The 19,081-nt window shown below is 37.2% G+C and overlaps 1 protein-coding gene across 17 annotated transcripts in view; it reads left to right on the top strand.

The window, feature by feature from the left end:
* Positions 1-1,653: 1,653 nt before the first annotated feature.
* Positions 1,654-19,081, top strand: part of Alkbh8 (alkB homolog 8, tRNA methyltransferase) — a 78,235-nt gene continuing 60,807 nt past the window's right edge. For 4 of the 17 annotated variants that reach the window (XM_087554140.1, XM_087554144.1, XM_087554135.1 and 1 more), the window contains exons 1-6: positions 1,654-1,787; positions 4,482-4,617; positions 7,155-7,392; positions 8,517-8,648; positions 15,326-15,421; positions 16,638-16,742. In XM_087554140.1, the coding sequence (XP_087410266.1) occupies positions 4,489-4,617; positions 7,155-7,392; positions 8,517-8,648; positions 15,326-15,421; positions 16,638-16,742 (700 nt within the window). In that variant the 5' untranslated portion in view covers positions 1,654-1,787; positions 4,482-4,488. 17 annotated transcript variants of the gene reach the window in all.

The following is a 19,081-nucleotide window of genomic DNA, read 5'->3' as shown; positions in this document are numbered from 1 at the left end:
TCAAGTCTCAGGATGACACAACCCCCCAAGAACTCACACAAGACCGTCCTTGCGGTAATCACATGAGGTTTATCGATAGGAACCAGTGCACTGGGGTCGAGACTCATATCCCACGCAGGGGCACAGGAGTTCGACGACCAGTAGCTGGGAGAAGGGGTATTTAAAGGAAGAAGCCACAACCCAAGAGGGTAGGGATGGTGTCATGTGAAAAATCACAAGGAGAAGCTTCCTGTCTCTCAAGATTGCTTTTAAGATTGTAATCTAACTTTATAGTCAGCTAGTTCCTGGGAGAAGCTTCCTCTTATCTTTGGATCACCTATCTAAGGGCCTTATCTTAAACTCTTTTACCTGGATCCTGGAAGAGCAGGCTTAAGAAATGTGACCTTTTACTTATGGGGAGAGAGCTGGAATTTGAGGTACTTAGGGCTCCTTAGGGGTAAGATAGCATTTCTAAACTTCTGACTTTTTTTTTTTAAAGATTTATTTACTTAATTTATAAGAAAACACTGTGGCTGTCTTCAGACACACCAGAAGGCATTGGATCCCATTACAGATGGTCTTGAGCCACCATGTGGTTGCTGGGATTTGAACTCAGGACCTCTGGAAAAGCAGTCAGTGCTCTTAACCGCTGAGCCATCTCTCCAGCCCCAACTTCTGACTTTTTGGCTGTATTTTTTATTCTTTCAACTACAAATTTAAAACAATACTGTTACTGTTTTTTTTTTGTTGTTGTTGTTCTGAGTCAACCTCATAATGTACAATTATTGTCTCTAATTTTTCTGCCATTTAAACTTTACTTTGAAATATCTTTGCTGAAGCAGATCTAGTTTCTTCTGTTTTAGAATTTCTACTCTTTCTGGTTTTTTAGATTATATAATTTACTTATTGCATTTCCTCCCTCTAAACCCTCTCCTATACCTATCTTCGTTGCTCTTTCAAATTCATCACCTCTTTTATTATTAATTGTACATATATACATAAATACAAACTGCACAGATTGTATTATAATGTTACTTGTATTTAAGTGTTTTCAGTCTGACCATTCGTTATTGGATAAACAATTGGCTTGCTCTTCCCTGGAGAGGAGTATTTCTCTTGCTCTCAGAATTCCTTATTTGCATATTGTTCTTCTAGTAGGTTTAGGCCTTCTCTATTTTTTGCCTGACCACACACGCATAGCTGTTTTCATTGTCTTTGTTCAAATTAGTTTAGGCAGTCATGCTTCTGATGTTCCCAGGAGACACAATCCATTGTCAGCTTCAATTGCTCCGCCTCCATTTTCTCTGCAATGTTCTGAGCTTTATGGGTAGGAGTTGTGCTGTAAATGTCAGTTGAGACTGGGCTCTACACCTCTGTATTTCGATTGGTAGTGGTTTACAAAGATAAGTTTCCTTAATAAAGGGTGAATGCTACAGTTATCTTTGAGTAAAAGATCAAATGTTTACCATGTAGTTAAGGAGTGTGCTGCTTAGTAACGTGACAATTGTAGGTCCTACTCCGATGATCACTATTCACCCACAAAAAGCAGCCGAATTTTCTGTTTCACGCAACAGTTTACAGACACTTGGTGGAGAAAGGGTTAACAAAGAATCTGAGAGTCGGAGGGGTTTGTGGTAGCCCCGTGGGCTCATGGGAAATGTAGTACGATTGTCCGCAATATGGCGGCGATCAGGTGTGGGTGAGGGGTTGTGAGAGTACTTGCATCACTCGCTAGGCTGCATCGGGGAAGGCTGGCGATTTACAAAGCAGCTAGAAGGTGGAAATTTCTGGTGAGAAGAAAGAAAAGTGTACGCCACCGATTGGGGGATGGGTGTATGGAGGATCGCAAACCATGGCTTACTTCTTTCAGCTCCCTGTCTGCTCTGCCTTGACCACCAGCATGGGCCGACTCAGACCGCGAATGGTGCAGTTTTTGGGCCGGGGATTTGAGGGTGTTGGGAGCCCTGGTAGGATCTAGTGTCCTTATGTTTGGCATATGATGGGTACCCAGCGGTGTCTGTGTTAGCAGGCATAGTAGTCGGGGACTGGCCCTTGCCTTTAGTCGTTTATCAGCCAGCATCAATTCTGTGAAGCACGGATTTGCAAGGGACTCTTGACCCACAGATGGGTCCTTATATTCTTTCTTGATCGGTCCTTCTGCTTCTGGAGTGGAATAGTCACCCTGTGGTTTTGATCGATTTCCTTTTAACGTTTGTCTCCAGCTATATGTCAGGTACCCAAGACTGTAGATGGGAGTCTTTCTAACTCCAACACATGCAGGTAATTGGGGTTAACACTCGGTGAGTTATCGCTGAAGATGGCTGCCAAAGTTAGAGAAATTTAGTAGCTAAAATGGCAAATTCTACTTTGGTTTATTTAAATATATACATTTAATGAGTCACTACTTTATATCACATCCTGTTTAAGTGCTGTGTGCTACTTGGTGAATAATACAGACAAAATCACTGCTTCATATACTTAACTTCTATTCACTTCTAGAAGAAGATAAACAATGAGTGTAAGAAAAAAAATAGATGTGCAATTCAGAAATGGGTAATTTTGGGGTTGGGGATTTAGCTCAGTGGTAGAGCGCTTGCCTAGGAAGCGCAAGGCCCTGGGTTCGGTCCCCAGCTCCGAAAAAAAGAACCAAAAAAAAAAAAAAAAAAAAGAAATGGGTAATTTTTTTCCTAAGTTTTAATGATTAAACTTTTCTCTCTTTTTAAATAGATAATGTAATTTGGATAACTTATAAATTCAAAAGATGTGTGTGGTCTGCATGTGTATCTGTATACCACTTGTATGCCTGGTGTTCAAGGAGATCAGTAGAAGTAATGAGATCTCCTGGAACTGGAGTTGTGAATTGTTTGAGCTATGATTTGGGTGCTAGGATTTGAACCCAGGTCCTCTGGAAGAGCAACTAGTACTTATAACTACTGAGTCACCTCTCTAGCCACAGCTCTACTTTCTAACTCAGACATGGACATAGTACAACTGATACTTGTTGGTACTATCCAACAAGATGTATTGAGAGTTTACTAGTAATAGAGCCATTCTGTCTCTGTTCTCTTCTTATGAACAGAAAATTTGCTCAGACTGGAGGTAATTGAACAACTGCATGGCTAGTATTCTATTTAATAGTGACCTTACTCCTGTGAGATACCTGGTGCATCCAAGCAGCTGTACACTGTCTGGATCCCTCTCTTCTTCACATCTGAGTAATCACTAAGGCTTATTGATCCTGTGAGAACTTTGCTTTCATCCTTGTCCCTTCCTTTCCTTTCCTTTTATGCCTGCGGTGGAAACTAGGTCAACATTTCTGCCTGCTACAGGTGGATTATTGCAGGTTTTCTCATTACACACTGTCCTACCATGATTTACAACAAACCTACATTACTGACTGTACCTCCTAACATGTGCTATATATGTTAAGAAACTAAACTAATGCCATTTTCTACTGTCCTTAAAGTACAACTACTAGAGTTTCAACTGTGCCCTAGTTGTTTTGAAATGTGGTTTTATTGTTTGTTTTATTTGTTAGCTTTGAAATATGCAGCTTTATTCCAGATGGTCAGTAAACATTTGCTACTCAAAAAATTTTATGCCAACTGGACATGATGGTGCACATTTATATTCCCAGCATACAAAGGCTGAGGCAGGATTAACATTATGAATCTGAGGTCAGCTATCGCTACATAGTGAGAAACTGAGCATATACTGGACATGTGGACACTTCAGAGGTAGAGGGCAGGACTATCAGAAATGCAAGGTCATCCTCTGCCTTGTCACAATTTGGAGGCCAGCCTGGGATATACATGGGACTGTCTTTCAAAACAGAACAATAACAAGATGGGGGGGAGAGACCCCTTAAATTATGTCTGTATTTCACTATTGTTGGATATTATAATTTTTCCTTTTTTGTTATTGTCTTACTGAGTACCTACTTTTTAAATGACTTTGTTGTCCTGGTCCTTTTAATTTGAAGTCTTAAAGACTTTTTCAGTAACATTGTTTTTGTGTTTTGGTCTCTAGTTATGCCACAAAAAACAGCAATACTAGTGGCAGTTGATTATATGGAGAAATGTCATAATTTTTCATTGTTTGGTATGTGATTGTTTTGCTCATCTCATTTACAAGTTCCCACAAAGCCATGTGCCATGTTATACTTGTATGATTAGAGCCCTGAAGTTATCATAGGCATATATGCTCACTTAATTAACATTCACTGATTCTTTCCATATGTTTCTTGGCCACATACTATATGCTGACATTGCTACTTTCCCATAGTTTACATCATGATGGAGAACTTAATCTAACAGATGACTTGTTATGAATTGTGTTAAGTTCTGAAGTATTTTTACATTTTTATTGTTTTCCATTTTCTAGATTTTTGAAAGGAAACTAAGGCTTTTTACATAACAGAGAAAAGTGTATGAACTATAGGATGTATGAATAATAACTGTTCAAGACTTTTAAGACGTACTTTTTATACATTTTCTTTATAGTATTACTATGAATATCAATCATGAAGGTGTTTTGAAACTCACTAAAATGGAGAAGAAGTTCTTAAGGAAACAGAGTAAAGCCAGACATGTGTTGCTGAAACATGAAGGCATCCAGGCAGTCTCTTATCCCACTCAGGTGACCTTATATTGTTGTTATCATTTGAATGTCACTGTATCAATATGTTAATGCATATGGGTTTTTTGTCTCTTTTTCCATTAATTAATTTATTTACTTTATATTATAGTCACAGCTCTCCCCTTTTTGCACAGTACCATCATCACATCCCCCTTCCTCTCTTGGAAAAGGAGAGGCCCCACCATGTGTACCAACCCACTCAGGCACATCAAGTTGCAGTAGGACTATGTACCTCTGTCTAGTTCTCTGCCACCAAGGGCAGACAAGGCAAGATAGCTAGGGGAAGGGATCTAAGTACAGGCAACAGAGTCAGAGACAGCTCTGGCTCCAGTTTTTAAGAGATGCACATGAAGATCAAGGTTCACATCAGCTACCTATGTGTAGGGCCACATCTATCCCGTACATGGTGTTCAGTCTCGGGGAGTCCCCGTGTGCCTAGGGTAGTTGACTCTGTAGATCTTCTCGTGGTGATTTTGACTCTTAATCCTTTCCTTCACTCTTCCATAAGACTCCCCGAGTTCAACCTAATGTTAGGCCACGGATCCCTGAATCTGTTTCCATTAGCTGCTGGAGGAAGCCTATGTGCAGATAATTATAGTAGGCTTTTGTTTGCAAGCATAGCAGAGTATCATTTATAGGGTCAACAGTTAGCTTTCTACCATTGGTATTATGTTAATATTAAGTATAGCTCAAAGCTATAAATTGTTCAGTGATGTGTTGCGCCCATATTAAATATACATTGTGGCAAGATATTTCAGTTTTCCATTTATGTAGTAGCCCAGTCTTATGTGGTAGTTTGAATTCCTTTTGCTAATGGAAGTTGAACTACAGCAGTGGTTTTCAATCTGTGGCTCATAACCGTTGGAAAACAAACATTTCCGATGGTCTTAGGAACCCCTAACCATAAATTTATTTTCCTTGCTACTTAATTCATATAACTTTGGTATGGAACAGTGTCTCATTTCCTGATACCATCAGAAGTGTGTGTATTTTAGTGGTTGTGACCCACAGGTTGAGAACTACTGAGAACTACTGCAAACTGTGTGTTGCAGGTACATATTAGTAATAATATTGTATAGTTCTTTATAGTTGATAGAACAAATTCAACATTCATTATTATTTTTAGGTTTTTTTTAAAGTTTATGTGAGCTAGATGGGAAAACTATCTTGAGAGGTTAATTTCCTTTATTATAAATCAGTGTTGAATAGAAACTTGAAGGCAGATCTTTTATAGCCTAATATAATCTTTCTTCTTTTCTTCTCTTTCCTATGTTACAAAGTATTTAGATTATGTAATATAAAATATTTTCATTAGTCCTTATTTATAAAACCTTTCACTGTCTGCTGGCAGTAATTAAGTGAGATGATATGAACTACTGTAAGGTTTTTTTTTGGACTTTAAATTACAGCTCAATTTAACTCCTCACTTTTCTCCTTATTTGGATATGAGGATTAATTTTGACCTGGGCTTTATTTCTAGCTGGGCATAGTATAGCATTTCTAAATCTTTTGGACGCTCAGGAGTAAATCTACTTGTTTTTTATTTATTAATGAAATGACTAATGAGTTCTAAGTAGCCTCTGATCACTGGAGACACGAATGTATGATTGCATAAGTCAACTTAGCTATGCTTTTTTTCTGGGAAAGTAAGTTGAGTTGAGTACTATATTCATTACTCTTAATATAATGTACTTAATATAATATACTGAATATACTCTTAAGATAGGAGGATTCCCTCTTTCACTCCAAATCCCTTGACTAGAGCTTAGTAGTCTTCGAGGTGACAGAAAGTAATCTTGCAACTTACAAAGGAGAGAAAATTACTTAAAATTTGATTGAATTATTTTTGACTGAATTAATTTCCTTGAGCAGAAATCTTTTCATGTTTTATGAACCTGGAATTAATCTTTTGATTCAATTTCTTTGCTTTATCTTTTTGGTAAACATGGCATAATGGTTATATTCATAGAAGACTAACAGCAATAGTATTTAAACCTAGCTCCTTAGTCACTCACTGAACTGTTGGTGAGAGTTCCCTGTTCTATACTGTGGGGCTTATATTCTACAAATAAGTTTACTCTGTTTTAAAGATTATGCTGAATGTGATTAAATGGGTAAAGGAATGTAAGACATTGATTCTCTGGCAAAAAGTATCAAGATGACTGCTGGCTGCATGCTTCTCTCTATATTCTTTCCTTTTATTTTGCTAAAATTTGGATTTCTGAACAATAGGAATTTATGTTTTAACTTATTTCTAGTTGTGAAGAAATGAATATATCAACAATACAAGTATTTAGAAATAAATGTTTATAGCATAGGAATACTTTCCCCCCAAATGTTTAGTAAGTTTACTTGTGTACTAAATTTACTTGTGTACTTTGTATGAAGCTAACAGACCAAATAACACTTTTTATATACAAAGAAATAAACTATTTTTAATACTCTATTCTAAAATAATGCAATTTCATTTTACTTTCAAATAAATAGGTTATATCTATTATATATCCTTTGCTTATTACTTTTTTTTTTTTTTTAAGAGCCTGGTTATTGCCAATGGTGGTCTGGGTAATGCTGTGAGTAGGAAACAACTGCTTTTGACTTTAGAGAAGTGTGGACCTGTGGAAGCCCTCCTCATGCCACCTAATAAGCCATATGCATTTGTCATATTCCAAACTATTGAAGAATCCAAGAAAGCCTATTCTATTCTCAATGGAAAAGAAATCATTGATGATTTGGGGCAGAAGATCTTTCTGTACTTGAATTTTGTTGAAAAAGGTACCTTGAAGTTAGCTTCTTTCAACTTACTTTTTTTGTGTGAATTTTCTTCTTGCAGAGTTTCTCTCAATTATTCTTTGTGTTTGGGAGGTGTGTGCTGATGTGCATGATCATAGTGTGCCTGTGGAGGTCAAAGGTTAATGTGGGAAAAGAAGAGCTCTTACTCACTGCTAGTGAGAATATGGACAACAACTTGAAGTGGAATTTCCATATGATCCACTTTTTCTGCTCCTGGGTATATACCCAAAAGTTTTAATGTTTACTTTTCTGCTAGAATGTTGAACATTCAGAGATTTTTAGTTGTTTCTATTTCTTATTTTGAGGCTTGTCCGCTTTATTCATTTGCCTATGAACAACGACAACAACAACAAAAAACTACCAACAAAAACTTCCCTTTGAATTTCTTTCTTTTGCATATAGAAAAGCTGATTTTTGGACATTGATCTTGTACTCTGTTATTTGTTGAATGTGTTTATTGGGTCTAAGTATTTTGTGGTGGAGTGTTTGTAAACACAAATATAGATAACTTGACGTCTTTCTTGGGGTATACCTCTTTTATTTCTTCTTTCTGTTCAAGCTAAGATTTCAAGCACTGTATTGAATCAGAGTAGAGAGAAGATACCATTGTATTATTACTGTCCGATATTTAGAGGAAATAATTCTCTGTATATAGGTTTGCTGGATATATAGCCTTTATTATGCTGGGGTATAGTACTTTCTAGTTTCAGCAAATCTTTTATCATGAAGAGGTATCATAAAGCCTTCTACATTGTATGAAATGATCATCTGGTTTCTGTTCTCCTTTTGTACTGTCTTATACCTGACTTTTTTTTATAATAATGTATACAATAAGTATTATGAAAACTTTATCCTTCACTGGTGTTTAGGAAGGGATTCAATTATCTATATACAAAGAAAAGACTTGGGTAGCATTCGTTGCTGAAGAGAGCATAACATGCAGTGTGACTGATTTGATCTTTTTTTTTTGCATTTTGTGGGGACCATTTAACATTCTTACTTCTGAAATGACAATTAAGAGCCTTTCATACTATGCTTCTGGGGCAGAATTCTTGGTATAGGGGAGTACAGGTTTTGCATGAAACTATTATTTTATTTTTCTGTAGCACAATGGAAAAAATTGGGACTTCAAGCCTTACCTCCAGGCCTTTTGGTGGTAGAAGAAATTATTTCTTCTGAGGAGGAGAAAATGCTTTTGGAAAGTGTTAATTGGACAGAAGATACAGGTAATCAGCATTGTAAGTAAAAATCTATGGTCCATAAATTAGATTTCTGTAAAGTATCCTGTTTCTGCTCTTGCTTTTGTTATACACTATAGGTTTACTGACATTCTACTATTTCCTCAAGATCACTGGAAACAGCTTGGACTTAGTAATAGGCAAGCTACACTGAGAATGATTAAGCAGAGTGTTATGTATAACATTTGTAAAAGCAACCAGTTCTAAATTCCAGTCTTTTATAAAGCCTAGAGGAATAGCTTTTATCAGCTCTTCCACTGTTCTTTTTTTTCTTTTATTTAATTGCATTTTTAATTTACATTTTAAATGTTATCTGATTTCCTGGTTTCCCCACCAGAAACCCGCAACCTCCACCCCTGCTTCTATGCCAGTGGTCCCTCACCCACCTATCACTCTATCACACCTCCTCACTCTAACATTCCCTTACACTGGGGCATGAGCCTTGTCAGGACCAGGGGCCTCTCCTCCCATTGATGCCCTGCAAGGCCATCCATATTCATATAGAAAATATACCATATATGTATATGTATTCATATAGGGCTGGAGAGATGGCTCAGTGGTTAAGAGCTGACTGCTGCTTCCAGAGGTCCTGAGTTCAATCCCAGCAACCACATGGTGGCTCACGGCCATCTGTAATGGGATCTGATGTGGTACATTTTCTATATCCTTTCTTCTGTTGAAGGGCATCTGGGTTCTTTCTGGCAATAATAATTAAGGCTGCTATGAACATAGTAGAGCAGGTGTCCTTGTTATATGTTAGAGCATCTTTTGGGTATATGCCCAGGAGTGGTATAGCTGGGTCCTCAGGTAGTGCAGTGTTCAATTTAATGAGGAACCTCCAGACTGATTTCCAGAATGGTTGTACCAACTTGCAATCCCACCAACAATGGAGGAGTGTTCCTCTTTCTCCACATCCTCGCCAGCATCTGTCACCTGAGATTTTGATCTTAGCCATTCTGAGAAGTGAGGTGGAATTTCAGGGTTGTTTTGACTTGCATTTCCCTGATGAGTAAGGATGTTGAATATGTCTTTAGGTGCTTCTCTGCCATTCAATATTCCTCAGCTGACAATTCTTTGTTTAGCTCTGTATCCCATTTCTTAAAATGGTTATTTGATTCTCTGGAGTCTAACTTCTTGAGTTCTTTGTATATATTGGGTATTATCCCTCTATAAGATGTAGGATCATTAAAGATCTTTTCCAAATCTGTTGGTTGCTGTTTTGTCCTAATGACAGAGTCCTTTGCCTTATAGAAAATTTGCAATTTTATGAGATCTGATTTGTTGATTCTTGATCTTAGAGCATACGCCATTGGTATTCTGTTCAGGAAAATTTCTCCAATGCCCATTTATTCCAGGATCTTGCCCACTTTTTCTTCTGAGTATATCTGGTTTGATGTGGAGGTCCTTGATCCACTTGGACTTGAGCTTTTTACAGGGTGATAAGAATGGATCGCTTTGCATTCTTCTACATGGTGACCTCTAGTTGAACCAGCACCATTTGTTGAAAATGCTATTTTTTTTTTCCCATTGTATGCTTTTAGCTCCTTTGTCAAAGATCAAGTGACCATATGTGTGTAGGTTCATTCTTGGGTCTTCAATATTATTTTCATTTATCTACTTGCCTGTCTAGCAGTACCATACAGTTTTTATCACAGCTTGAGGTCAGAGATGGTGATTCCCCCAAAAGTTCTTTTATTGTTTTATCCTGGGTTTTTGTTATTCCAAATGAATTTGCAAATTGCTCTTTCTAACTCTGTGAAGAATTGGCTTGGGATTTTGATGGGGTAATCTGTAGATTGCTTTGGGCAAGATGGCCATTTTTACAAAATTAATCCTGCCAATCCATGAGCATGGGAGATCTTTCCATCTTCGGAGTTCTTCTTTGATTTCTTTCTTCAGAGACTTGAAGTTCTTATCATACAGAACTTTCACTGGCTTGGTTAGAGTCACCTCAAGATATTTTATATTATTTGTAATTTTTGTGTAGGGTATCATTTCCCTAATTTCATTGTCAACCTGTATCCTTTGAGTAGAGAAAGGCTACTGATTTGTTTGAGTTAATTTTATGTCCAGCCACTTTGCTAAAGTTGTTTATCAAGTTTAGGAGTTCTCTGGTGGAGTTTTGGAGGTCACTTAAATACACTATCCTATCATTTGCAAATAGTGATAGCTTGACTTCTTTTCCAATTCGTATGCCGTTGACCTCTTTTTGTTGTTTAATTGCCCTGGCTAAGACTTCAAGTACTAAATTGAATAGGTAGGCAAAGAGTGGGCAGACTTGTCTAGTCCCTGATTTTAGTGGGATTGCTTCAAGTTTCTCTCCATTTAGTTTGATGTTGGCTATTGGTTTGCTGTATTTTGCTTTTACTATGTTTAGGTATGAGCTTGATTTCCTGGTCTTTCCAAGACATTTATCATGAAGAGATGTTGAATTTTGTCAAATGCTTTTTCAGTATCTAATGAAATGAATATGTGTCTTTTCCCTTTGAGGTTGTTTATATAGTGGATTATATTGATGGATTTCTGTATATTGAATCATCCCTGCATCCCTGGGATGAACCCTACTTGATCATGATGGTTGATTGTTTAGATATGTTCTTGGATTGGGTTTGTAAGAATCTTCTTGAGTACTTTGGCATTGATATTCATAAGGCAAATTAGTCTGAAGTTCTCTTTCTTTTTTGGGTCTTTGTGTGGTTTAGGTATAAGTGTAATTGTGGCTTCATAGAAGGAATTGGGTAGTGTTCCTTCTGTTTCTATTTGTGAAATAGTTTGGAGAGTATTGGTATTAGGTCCCTATGAAGGTCTGATAGAATTCAGCAGTAAACACATCTGGTCCTGGGCTTTTTTTGATTGGGAATCTTTAAATGACTGCTTCTATTTCTTTAGGAATTATGGGACTGTTTAGATGGTTTATCTGATCCTGATTTAACTTTGGTACCTGATTTCTGTCTAGAAAATTGTTCATTTCATTCAGATTTTTCCAGTCTTGTTGAGTATAGGCTTTTGTAGTAGTATCTGATGATGTTTTGACTTTCCTCAATCTCTGTTTTTATGTCTCCTTTTTCACTTCTGATTTGTTAATTTGGATGCTGTCTCTATGCCCTCTGGTTAGTCTGGCTAAGGGCTTATCTATCTTGTTGATTTTTTTCAAAGAATCAGCTCTGGGTTTTATTGATTCTTTCTGTATTTTTTTATTTTTACTTGGTTGATTTCAGCCCTTAGTTTGATTATTTCTTGCCATCTACTCCTCTTGGATGTATTTGCTTCTTTTTGTTCTAAAGGTGTGCTGTTAAGCTGCTAGTGTATGCTCTCTCCAGTTTCATTTTGGAGGTACCCAGAGCTAAGGGTTTTCTTCTTAGCACTGCTTTTATTGTGTCCCGTAAGTTTGGGTATGTTGTGCCTTCATTTTCATTATATTCTAAAAAGTCTTTAATTTCTGTCTTTACTTCTTCCTTGACCAAGTCATCATTGAGTAGATCTTTGTTCAGCTTCCATGTGTATATGGCCTTTCTGTCGTTTTTTTGTTGTAATTGAAGACCAGTCTTAGTCCATGGTGATCAGATAGGATACATGGGATTATATCTATCATCTTGTATTTGTTGAGGCCTGTTTTGATCGATTATATGTTCAGTTTTGGAGAAGGTACCATGAGGTACTGAGAAGAAGGTATATTCTTTTGTTTTAGGATCAAATGTTCTATAAATATCTGTTAAATCCACTTGGTTAATTCACTGTGTCTCTGTTTAGTTTCTGTTTCCATGATCTGTCCATTGATGTGAATGTGGTGTTGAAGTCACACACTATTATTATGTGAGGTGCAATGTGTGCTTTGAGTTTGAGTAAAGTTTATTTTTTGAATCCAGGTGCCCTTGCAATTGGAGTATACTTATTCAGAATTGAGAGTTCATCTTGGTGGATTTTTACCTTTGATAGGTATGAAGTGTCCTGCCTTATCTTTTTTGATAACTTTTGGTTTTAAATCAATTTTATTTGATTAGAATGGCTATTCCAGCTTGTTTCTTCTGCCATTTGCTTGGAAATTTTTTTTACATTCCTTTTACTCTTGAATAAGTGTCTGTCTTTGTCACTAAAGAGTGTTTTCTATATGCAGTTAAATTCTGGGTCCTTTTTATGTGTTCAGTCTGTTAGTCTTTGTCTTGTTATAGGGGAGTTGAGTCCACTTACGTTGAGAGATATTAGGAACCATTGATTGTTGTTTCCTATTATTTTTGCTGTTAGTGGTGGAATTATGCTTGTGTGTCTCTCCTTTTGGTTTTGTTGCAAGGATATTACTTTCTAGCTTTTTCTAGGTGTTGTTTCCCTACTTGTGTTGGAGTTTTCCATCTATTATCCTTTGTAGGGCTGGATTTGTGGAAAGATATTATGTAAATTTGGTTTTGTCGTCGAATATCTTGGTTTCTCCATCTATATTGAGAGTTTTGCTGGATATAGTGGCCTGTGCTGTCATTTGTGTTCTCTTAGGGTCTCTATGACATCTGCCCAGGATCTTCTAGCTTCCATATTCTCTGTTGAGAAGTCTTGTGTAATTCTGATACGTCTCCCTTCATATGTTACTTGACCTTTTTCCCTTACTGCTTTTAATATTCTTTCTTTGTTTTGTATATTTGGTGTTTTGACTATTATGTGACAGGAAGAATTTCTTTTCTGATCCAATGTGTTTGGAGTTCTGTAGGCTTCTTTCTTGTAAGTTGATTGCTATCTCTTTCTTTAGATTAAGTAAGTTTTCTTCCAAAATTTTGTTGAAGATATTTACTGGCCCTATAAGTTGGGAATCTTCATTTTCTTCTATACCTATTACTTTTAGGTTTTGTCTTCTCATTGTGTCCTTGAATTCCTGGATGTTTTGGGTTAGGGACTTTTTGCTTTTTGCAATTCCTTTGATGGTTGTATCAATGTTTTCTATGGTATCTTCTGCCCCTGAGATTCTTTCTTCTATCTCTTGTATTCTGTTGGTGATGCTTGCATCTGTGACTCCTAATCTCTTTCCTAGGTTTTTTATCTCCAGGGTTTTCTCCCTTTGTGATTTCTTTATTGTTTCTATTTCCATTTTTATAACCTGATGGTTTTGTTCAATACCTTCACCTGTTTTGTTGTGTTTTCCTGTAAATCTTTAAGGGATTTTAGTGTTTCCTTTTCTACATATTTTCCTGTATTTCTTTAAGGGAGATATTTATGTCATTCTTAAAGTCCTCTAACATCATCATGAGATTTGATTTTAAATCAGAATTTTGCTTTTCCAATCTGTTTTGGTATCCTGGACTTGATGTGGTGGGAGAACTGGGTTCTGAAGATGCCAAGTGGCCTTGGTGTCTGTTGCTTATGGTCTTTTACTTGCTTCTCATCATATGGTTATCTCTGGTGTTAGCTGGTCTTGCTGTCTTTGACAGTGGCTTGATCCTCCTGTAAATCTGTTTCTCAACACTCCTGGGAGTCCAGCTCTGTCATGACTGGATCAGAGCACTGTGGGATCATGGCAGAAAACTGTGGCACAGGGTCAAATCTGGGTGTATACAGAAACCTGAAGGATCCTGTCCCAGACTACTACTCAGCTCTTTGGTCAGAGGGCTCCAGGTGGGTCCCTTGAAGCAGAAGTGGTGGTCTCACCCATGCTCCTAACAGTCATTGCAGATCAGTTCTCTCCCAGCAGTATCCAGGCCCAGAGGGCTGTGGTACAGGGTCTATGCCAGCCTCAGACCCCTTCTACTGTTTGAAATCTTCTATGGTCATTGTCTTAGACCAACAGGTTGTTCTTAGTGACAAGTTCTTGAGGATATTGGCCAGGGTATCAGAAATAATAGGCCATAACATTCAGGTCAGCAGTTTTTACAGAAGTATGTTTTATGATAAACAAGTTTATTAAAAAGTAATGCATCTTATATATATACAGTTTATAGGGGGAAATGGAACAAAGCTAGGAGAAAGTTAATCAACAAATGTTGTACAAAAGGACACAGGGTATTTAATATGTGCCACAGTCCAAGTAAGTATTCAGTGTCCCTGGGACTGATAACTACTATCAGTTATCAAAGGAGAATAGTCAGGTTCCTAGAAACTGAAACCTTGACTCTTTTTTTTTTCTTTTCTTTTCTTTTCTTTTCTTTTCTCTTCTTTTTTTACGGAGCTGGGGACCGAACCCAGGGTCTTGCGCTCGCTAGGCAAGCGCTCTACCACTGAGCTAAATCCCCAACCCCGAAACCTTGACTCTTTAAAGGCCCTGGCCCAGTCCTCAGACTGGACCATGCCAGGTCTGCCATAGAGCAAGGATACAGAGTAAGTGTTCCTTTTCTCCTTTTATCATGGCCTCGGAGAAAGCCATAGACTGGTCTGGCTCCCAACAGCTCCTTTCTGCCCTGAGGAATCCTCTAAGTTCTCAGTAGTACAGGATATCCCATAAGTATAAAGCTGCTATGAGAGCTGCTCTGCCTCTTTCCAGATCATTAGCAATCCTATGAGTGGCAGTATATATACACACTTCTGTCCCATTAATAGGTAAAACTCTTGTTTTTAACACAACAAAACAAAATGGCTCATGCTATTCAAATAATTTAGTAACTAACAGAAATTGCTATTACCTATGGCTCCTTATAATGTTAAGTGAAATATGAAAAGTTGCTGTTATTTTTTATCAAAGAGTTTATTTATTTTTTATACAGTTCAAAGGTCCTTAAAACACAGAAGAGTAAAACATTTTGGTTATGAATTTCACTATGAGAACAACACTGTGGATAAAGATAAGCCCTTACCTGGGGGTAAGTACATATTAATACACAGTTATTGCCGCTTTGGAAAGAAAGATGTGATATATTAGAAGTTTATTTTAGTTGAGGTTCATGTCATCTACTGGTGAACTTTTGAGATAACTGGTTAAATTTAGGGCATTTTAATTTTTTAAGTGGCCTGGTTTTTAGATATTCTTAAAAATTGTCTATATAAATTGATTATCTAAATTATACTGGCAGTAATCATGTATTAGACCTCATTTTATTTATTTGTTTATTTATTTATCTATTTGTGTGTGTGTGTGTGTGTGTGTCTGTGTGTATGTGTGTGTGTGTTTGTACAAGTATCTTTGAGAAGGGACAGTCTTCAGTACTGTTCTTCTGAAGCTGTTCAACCTATTTTGAGACAGGTATCACTGGCCTTGAACTCACCAAGCAGACCAGTGTGGTTGGCCAGTGAACCTTAGTGATCTGCCTGTTTCTGCCTAGATTTTACAGGGTTATGTTACCCTGCCCAGCTTTTTCTCTGTGTTATCTAATAGTTCCTTTGTGGGTTGAATCATTTCTCCAATCCTACATATATTTTTTATGATCTTCATCATATTTGAGTCTTTCAAACATGGTAAAATCACATTTATGGCCTCATAAAAGTTTCACTTGGAAACATGATTTTTTTAAATAGTAAAAATTTAAAATCTTTGAGGTAAATGGAATATTTAAAAAACTTTACAAAGTATTCAATTTAATTTCTAACATAACAGGTTAAGCCTCCCTAATCTGAAAATCCAAAATTCAAATTTCTCCAAAATATAAAGGTGTTTGAGAGCTGACATGATGCTACCAGTAGAAAGTCTCCATAATTAAACTCATGTGATGAATCAGTCAAGACACATGAAAAATAAGACATAAAATTACTTTCAGTCTGAGGTGTAAGTTATATATGAAATATTATTAAATGTGGATAAGAGCAATGCAATGTAATGAAGTTTTATTATTTTAAAAGTATCATCATTATTATTAGTAAAATTACTATTGTGCTTTTCACTTGATGGAATCTATGGTGTAATAATTTTAATGGAGTCTTACAGTCTGTTTAACTCATTTTGCCTGTGGATTTATCATTTTTATTTGTTTTGACTCCAACACTAAAAACTTTGGTCACTATCATTGTATTACTGTCTTTTTATTCTTGGTTAAACATGTAGATATTTAAGTGTGTTTTGCTTCTTTTGGTTACTGACTTTAGGTCTTCCTGAGATTTGCAGTAGCATTTTGGAGAAGTTGTTGAAAGAAGGTTATATTAAACATAAGCCAGACCAGTTGACCATAAATCAGTATGAGCCTGGGCATGGTAGGTGTTTCTTTTTAAAAACTTTTTTTTCCTTTTTAGATCATTTATTTTCTTTTATGTGGGTGAGTTTTTTTTTTAACCTGTATTCACATCTGTGAGTCCCATGTGTCCTTAGTGCCCTTAGAGATCAGAAGAGAGCATCAAGTACTGTGGAACTGGAGTTATAGACAGTGTGAGCTGCTGTGTAGATCATCCGATACAACAGCTAGTGCTCTTTTTATTTTTTTTCAGTAATTTTTTCTTTTTTTACTTTATATCCCTATTGCAGTGTCCCCTCTCCTCTCCTTCCAGTCCTACCCTTAGACATTGCCCTTATCCCCTTCTCTTGTCCTCAGAGAAAGAGAAGGCCCTGCTTAGGTATAACCCAATGCTGGGACCCATAGCCCCAGCAGGACTAAGCACATCCTGCTGAGGCCCAACCAGGCAGTCCAGGTGTCTCTAGTCTCAGTTGCTTCTTCTTTAAAATGCTAATTGTGTATTATAGAATGAAAAAGTTTATAAAAATTTTTAAGATCAAAAATTAAAATTCAGTAATTTTTGTTTTACTTCAAACTCACTTTTAGGCTGCTCTGCTCGTATTTGTTGTCTGTATTGCTGCTAATTTCTGTTGCAGTCTGTACCTCCATCCCTCGAGGAGCCTCCATTATAAAACATAATTGAATAAGCATATATTAATGATTTTGGTTTTTGCTTGTTTTTGTTTTTCTGTCAACATGTTAAAGATAGAGTTGGTAGCTTGGGGAAAAAAATGTCAAGTAGAAGAAACTTGTAATCCACAGAAAAGAAGAAGGCTAACTGGGTGCATGATCTCTCTCATTTTCTGTTTTAAAATTTGGAAGACAGCTCTAGGAGTATAGTGCCAGTGAAAGGTATAGATAGGTTTCCTGCATTTTTATCTGTTATTTTTAGTAGTTAAATAATATTTTTGGGAGGGGTGTTTATTATTATTTTTATTTTTTTTATTGTGGTGCTGAGCATTAAACTTTGATCTAATATCAGCTAGTCATAGGCCTTGTGACTGAGCTCCATTGCCACCCCTTAAGGCTGCGTCTTATTGTTTAGCTAGATTGATTCAGACTTGAGCTGCTTTTGTTCCATCTCCCCCAGTGTCAGCATTGCAGGTGTGTGCTGCCATGCACATACTGTAAGTATTTCAACTGCATATATTCCTGTCTATAATCCTTTAAGAGGACGTATATATTTTCTTTGTACTGTTTCTTTGTGTTGCAGTTCCCTTAACAAGGGCTGCTCATTTACCAGAAGTTGTGCCTTAATTATTGATACACTTAGTCCTTACATATATCCTCTGCTCTCCAAGTCCTTGACAATCCCAGTGCTTAAAGGAAGAGAGAGAAAAAGATAGAGGGATAGAGATAGAGAGACAGAGATAAAGAGGGACAGAGAGGGAGAGAGAGAGAAATAGAGACAGAGAGAGACAGAGGAAGAGACAGAGAAAGAGACAGACAGAGTCAGAGAGAGAGACAGAGACAGAGACAGAGAGATAGAGAGAGGCAGGGAGAGAGAGACAGAGAGACACTAATATTTGTCTACCACATTGTCCTTTTATGCTGTGAATGGTCCTATTTAAAAAGTGATTCTTGAACGTGGATTTTATAGTCAAGACTCAGTGTCATTAATGTTGAGATATTTTGTTTCAGATTTAGTTTAAATTTGTTGAGTCATATTTATTATGTTTCCCTTTAACAAAATTATAGTAACTTTTTCTCCATCTTTTTTAAATTGGGTACTTCTTATTTACATTTCAATGGTTATTACCTTTCCTGGTTTCCAGGCCAACATCCCCCTAACTCCAACCCCTCCCCTTCTATATGGGTGTTCCCCTTCCCATCCTCCCCCTATTATTGCCATCCCCCAATAATCCTGTTCACTGGTGGTTCAGTCTTGGCAGGACCAAGGGCTTCCCCTTCCACTGGTGCCCTTACTAGGCTATTCATTGCTACCTGTGAGGTTGGAGCCCAGCGTCAGTCTATGTATAGTCTTTGGGTAGTGGCTTAGTCCCTGGAAGCTCTGATTGGTTGGCATTGTTGTTCATATCGGGTCTCAAGCCCCTTCAAGCACTTTCAGTCCTTTCTCTGAATCCTTCAACGGGAGTCCTGTTCTCAGTTCAGTGGTTTGCTGCTGACATTCGCCTATATATTTGCTGTATGCTGGCTCTGTCTCTCTGGAGAGATCTACATCCGGTTCCTGTCAGCCTGCACTTCTTTGCTTCATCCATCTTATCTACTTTGGTGGCTGTATATGTATGGGTCACATGTGGGGCAGGCCCTGAATGGGTGTTCTTTCAGTCTCTGTTCTAAACCTTGCCTCCCTATCCCATC

Source organism: Rattus norvegicus, chromosome 6, assembly GCF_021556685.1.
Source record: "Rattus norvegicus strain SHRSP/BbbUtx chromosome 6, alternate assembly SHRSP_T2T, whole genome shotgun sequence".
Lineage (NCBI taxonomy): Eukaryota > Metazoa > Chordata > Mammalia > Rodentia > Muridae > Rattus > Rattus norvegicus.
The sequence above is the reverse complement of the archived record's forward strand: the minus strand, read 5'-3'. Positions and strand labels throughout refer to the sequence as shown.